General features: G+C 46.3%; 1 protein-coding gene across 1 annotated transcript in view; it reads right to left on the bottom strand.

Annotated features, from left to right (window-relative positions):
* The window catches only part of notch2 (notch receptor 2), a 40451-nt gene that overhangs the window by 17274 nt on the left and 17643 nt on the right, over positions 1–5534 (bottom strand). Inside the window, exons 3-5 of the mRNA XM_031863908.1 lie at positions 1207–1481; positions 329–536; positions 105–238 (exon numbers count right to left, since the gene is read on the bottom strand). Of these exons, the coding sequence (XP_031719768.1) occupies positions 105–238; positions 329–536; positions 1207–1481 (617 nt within the window). The remainder of the gene's footprint in view (positions 1–104; positions 239–328; positions 537–1206; positions 1482–5534) is intronic.

Here is a 5534-nt window from a genome sequence, read left to right as displayed (position 1 = left end):
TGTTAATATCTCTGTTGGTGTGCGGTGGTTTAACTTTTTAAAGGTGGTATTTTTAGTTCACATTCAGCTGGAACAAAAGTATTTCACAATCTGAATCCCCCTACCTGGGAGGCAGTGGCAAGAGTAGCTGATTTCAGAGTTCTGGTGGCAGGTGCCGCCATTAAGGCATGGTGAGGGTGAGCAAGGGATGTACGAGCTTTCACAGTGTCTGCCCGTAAACCCTGGGTCACAGGTACACCTGTAAGGACAGAGTACATTTCATTTAACTCAGTCGTATTTCCAGATGGTGGCATATTTCACATTTGATTATTACAAACTAGATTCTCACTTGTAGGAGCCAGGGGTGTTGACGCATAAGCCTTCGTTCTGGCATATAGAGGGCGTGGCAGCGCATTCATTCGTGTCATTCAGGCAGCGAGGACCTGTGTAGCCAGGAGGACAGGAGCACGTGTAGCTGCCGGCAGATGGAGAGCTGCACGTCCCACCGTTGACACAGGGGCTAGAAAGACAGCTGTCCTCATGCTCACACTGCGGTCCTGGGAGTGAAGAGGAAGGAGAAGAGCAGAGCATTAGTGCTTCAGCTGTCAATGTGTCCTCCACCTCTGGAAAATGACGGCTCAGATAATAGAGGACAGCAATATGCAATGACGGATATATTTTTGTGGTTATCTGAAAGACTTGATATCGCATGTTGTATTTTATCCAATGATACTTGCAGTACAAGTAAAATACTTTTTAATCACCTTCTGGATCCATTAATGCATCAAGAGATAATCATGGGATGCCAGATTTGTTTTCACTTCATCAGTACAGTGAGAGAAAATTGCTTAAAGATTTTTCAGCATCATTAAGAAGTTAATGTTGACTGCACAATGTAATGGCTATAGAATAACGGCAGCATCTGTATTTAGACGGGTTCCCTATAAGCTTGCCGCAAGTCGTTTCTAATAATTATAATGACATGTCGCCTAATCCAGCAGGAATGTTGCAACACGTGTCCTGTATTGTTGCTAGCTGCTGGGCCCCACATCTGGATTCACACCAAGAAGCGACTTGTTCCTTGCTTTAAGGCTTAATTTTTACTTTTGCTGTATATGTTATGAGGATATAAGGTATAGCAGTCTTTACAGCTAGCAAGTGTGAACAAAAGTCAGACATCACTGCCCTACTGGCAAACTCCTGAGAGGTGATTAAACAGCATCTCACCTGTCCATCCTCTGGGACACTCGCACTTGTATTTGTCGAGGGACAGCAGGGCGCAGACACCCTTGTTGGCACAGGGGTTGTTGGGGTAACACGTGGAGTTCTGGGGAGTTTGGCAGTGCTGTCCGGTGTAGCCAAGAGCGCAGGTGCAGGCTGCGCTGCCTGGCACGGGTACGCCCGCTAACATGGACACAGAGCAGTTCCCTCCATTCAGGCAGAAGCCCGGGTCACAAGGGTCCTTGTGGTGGCAGTACTCACCCAGGAAGCCTGGTGCACACCTAAACACACACACACACACACACAGAAATCAATGATGGAGCACGCAGAGGCACACACAAGGATTTAAACCGAATCACCCCTCAATACAGACACTACAGCTGAAACATGAATTAAACAATTGTGTGTGTTTGACAGAGACGTAAAGAAACAAAACAAAAGCTTGACTTTCAGTTAGGTGCACACACTGCACCACATCAGACAGCAGCATTGATACCAGAGCGTAGCGTCTGCACTGGAGTCCTGCAGTACACACAGATCAAAGGAAAGAAATGAACCAGCAGAGGTAAACACTGGTGTCTAATGCAGTCTATACTGTGATGTAAGCAACAGTATGTGGGGACCCACATCCCTGAGCAGGAGTACAAGCAAAATGTGTGGTTGTGCATTGTTCAGTTACTATTAAAGGGTTAATGGACTGCATTTATGTTTTGCTTTTAAAAGAAATATGAAGTATTTACAGTGCAAGGTACACACACACACACACACACACACACACACACGCCATGAGCTGCTTGACAGAAGAAGTTGGAGCATTGTGTCTAGCTGCAGGCCATTTTGAAATGCTGTTAAGATGTGAATCGTTAACCCTATGATTATGATTACTGATATGAGATACTCAGAGCCCTGAGCTGTTGCCCCACAAACCCCGGTCAGAGAAAAGGGGGAAGCTGCGCTTGGTGAAAGGGTCGGGGGTTGCACTGCAGACGTGCTGATACAGGGACGGAGACAGGAAAGAGTGAGGGTGGCCATGTCTAATCTGACAGAGTGGAAGTGAAGAGGCATGAAGTCCGTCTCTTCTTTGAAGATCCTGCGTCACTAACCTGCCAACTTGTTTATCTGTTTACCAGCACCATGAGTACATGCACATGGCAGAGTTATAGAGAATATGTTCGGGAGACAAAATATACATTTAGAATATTATACTATGTTGTGTTACTGTAAAACATTCCATGAAATCAGACAAAAACCAACAATGAGTTAGGGCCTTGTCAGACAGAACGGCCCCAATAATAAAGAGCTTTTTTTTTTTTTTTTTTTTTTATCATTTTTGGTCTATGGAATAAGAACTAAACTAAACTTGAAAATAGTAAAAGAGTTTTCTGTCATATCTAGTTTAAACAAATAGAAAACTCTCAAAACATATTGCTCCACATTATGGTGTTGATTCCATTCTTTTGGGGTTGGTTTGTGTACACGTCAGTGCATTTGATATACTGTAGCCTAATGTGTGTTTGTTGTCAGCTTGTTGTTTGTGGTGTTTGAGGAGACATTGGCTGACTCACACATCATACCGAGTAGTATCCTCACAGATGTGATTGATCGCTGAGTCGACTTCCCCCCTCTTTCCCATGCGCTCATCACCTAATATCTTCAGGCTGCTTAGGGGCGGAGTGGCCCATAATGAATAAAAGTTAATAAGCGTGAGACTGGATTTCAGATAATTCCCACCTCCGATGTTTCGTCTCTGTTTTATATGGCTCATAACACCGATCTCTGATACTTCTGATACCCTTTATGTTTACACTCTAGAGGTGCGGTTATTTGTGGAAAAAAAAGAAGCATATTTATCCATTTGGAAAGGTTATGAAAGAAGGTATTAATTTCTCTGTGCCTGCGTATGTGTGTGTTAGTTACTCTGTGGTGTATCTCCGCTATTATGTTACCTGAGCCCCTCTAGGGAGGCCGGTTTAGAGGCCCGTGTAAGAGGCAGCCGGCCGCTCCGTCGCTCACGGTCCCTAGACAGCGTGTCAGCCATGTGCCAAACAATGCAACAGACGGCTGATCAAAATAGCATTACATAGGAAATTACCTGACTAACAACGTATTTTTTGCTCAGTAACAAAATAACACCCCTGACCAAATGGCGTCGCACACACACACAGAGGAGAAGTGGTGTGTGAAAGTGGGAGGGACTGAGAACAAACAGAGGAATAGAAAGTGACAAAAGGAATCTCTGTTTTTGACGATGTCCTCGTGGACATTGTGTAATATTGTAATATCCTCTCCGCTGCTCGACGTGTCGCTGAATCGCTGAGAAGAAGAAAGAGAAATGGAAAGACAGGGGCTGATGAATAAGCGGAGGAAAAAACCAAATGTGGTCACAACACGATAGAGTGCTGCTTTTCTTTTAGTCGTACACCATACAGCTTGTCGTGAACAACTTGCAAATGTCTTTACCTTTACTGTGGACACATTTCTGTAGACATTATGACATTACTTATCTGTTGCCATGGACATGGTTCATCTTCTACATTGCCCACAGACGTGCTGGTGCTTTCCACTAGCTTTAGTTTGCTGCCAGTCAACAACTTCCAGATAACTCCACCTCACATCCTTCTACTTTCTGACTTCTTCTTTTCCAGCACTGACACACATGCCAATACACACACACACACACACACACACACACGCGCGCGCACATAAATACACAAACACAGAGACGTCCCTCCCCACTCCGAAGGCAAACACAGCTTGGTCATGATATCACAACAAGACGGCCGTCGTGGGAATTAGGACTGCTTTCTTCTCCTCCACCCCCTCTCAGGGAGGAATGACATGGCCTTCTGCCCTGGGACATACATCACATTAGCACACTGTCATGTGATGAACACCGTGTCCAGGTTAATACCAGGTTTACGTTTCACTGGGATCATTTCACACATTTTTCACTGTTTCAAACTATGGGGAATACGAGGGGTATCTTCAACAAAGTCAAGGAGAGAGAGAGAGAGAGAGAGAGAGAGAGAGAGAGAGAGGGAGGGAGAGAGAGATTGGTGGTCATGCAACTCTACACCACCCTACAAGAATTATTTGCAGCTTTGAGAATTTTTTGAGAAAATTCCAAAGCGCTGACAGAAAAGATGCGCAGCAATCTCTATTAAATTCAATCGCTGCTATCCAACCGGTGTTGACAGAACCAAATGCCATGGCGTCAGGAAGTGATACCACCCCGTCCTTCAGGTTTAACTCCCAGATAGAGCGCTCATTCTAAGCCTCCGGCTGTATCGCTATAGAGCCGGAGGCCAGCAGACAAGGCTGAGCACGATTCACATTATTGTGAGGGAGTGGTGTGTCTCACTGCTGAGGAGATAAACACAATGGCACACTAGTCTGTCGCTGAACGCAACACGGGGGTGTAAGTGTGATTCTTCAGACACGCTTTCATCCACTCTAACAGAACAAGGGCAAGAAGTTGCACACGGATAAATGCGCCGCTCTACTTTCACGAAAAGAAAGGGGAGCGGAGAGGGTTTTCTGCAGCCAAAGTCATCTATGGGATTCTTTGTTTTGCTCCATGAGGGCTTTTTTTTCCTCCTCTTTTCCCCATCCTTCTCTTACTCCGTGCAATTTCCTGCAGCCCTTCTTTTCCCTCCCTTTCTCACTCCTCCACCTCTCATTTCTAACCCACTCTGGAGGTGTCAGGTTTCTACAGCTGGTTCACATTAGCGCCCCCATCTCACGCACACCCCTCCCTCCCTCCCTCTCTCTCTATGCACCCCTTCTCTCCTTCGTCCTCTCTCCCGCCTCGTCCTCCTCTACCTCATGCTGACCTCTGCCTGTCCTGGCTGGCCGGCCGTGGGGGTGGGGGGGGGGTGTTTCAATGAGCAGAATTGGGTGGCTTGAATCTCACTCACTCGTGTAATGTCTCCCACGTCTTTCATTTCTAATTCCTTTCTCTCAAGCTCCATACTCTCTGTCTCTCCTCTCATCTTGAATCTCTAATTCCCCTTTTCTTTTGTGCTAAACCTCTCCACCTACCTCTCCACCTTCCTCTCCTCAACTACGATCCCACCACCTCCTCCACCTCCTCCTCCTCCTCCTCCTCCTCCTCCTCCTCCTCCTCCTCAGCAACGCTTAATAACTTCATCATGCTCTCCCCCTGCGGCCATCCCAGAGAAACAGTGTGAGAGTTGTGGGAGAGCATAAGCCAGCTCACATTTCAATCCCTGGATCATTCCCTGGCTTGGCTAGAGCATAGGTGGTCTATTCACTGTACTGTAGTCCTGTGTGTGTGTGTGTGTGTGTGTGTGTGTGTGTGTGTGTGTGTGTGT

The sequence above is a fragment of the Anarrhichthys ocellatus genome, unplaced genomic scaffold (assembly GCF_004355925.1).
Source record: "Anarrhichthys ocellatus isolate YVR2014 unplaced genomic scaffold, GSC_Weel_1.0 scaffold30, whole genome shotgun sequence".
NCBI lineage: Eukaryota > Metazoa > Chordata > Actinopteri > Perciformes > Anarhichadidae > Anarrhichthys > Anarrhichthys ocellatus.
The sequence above is the reverse complement of the archived record's forward strand: the minus strand, read 5'-3'. Positions and strand labels throughout refer to the sequence as shown.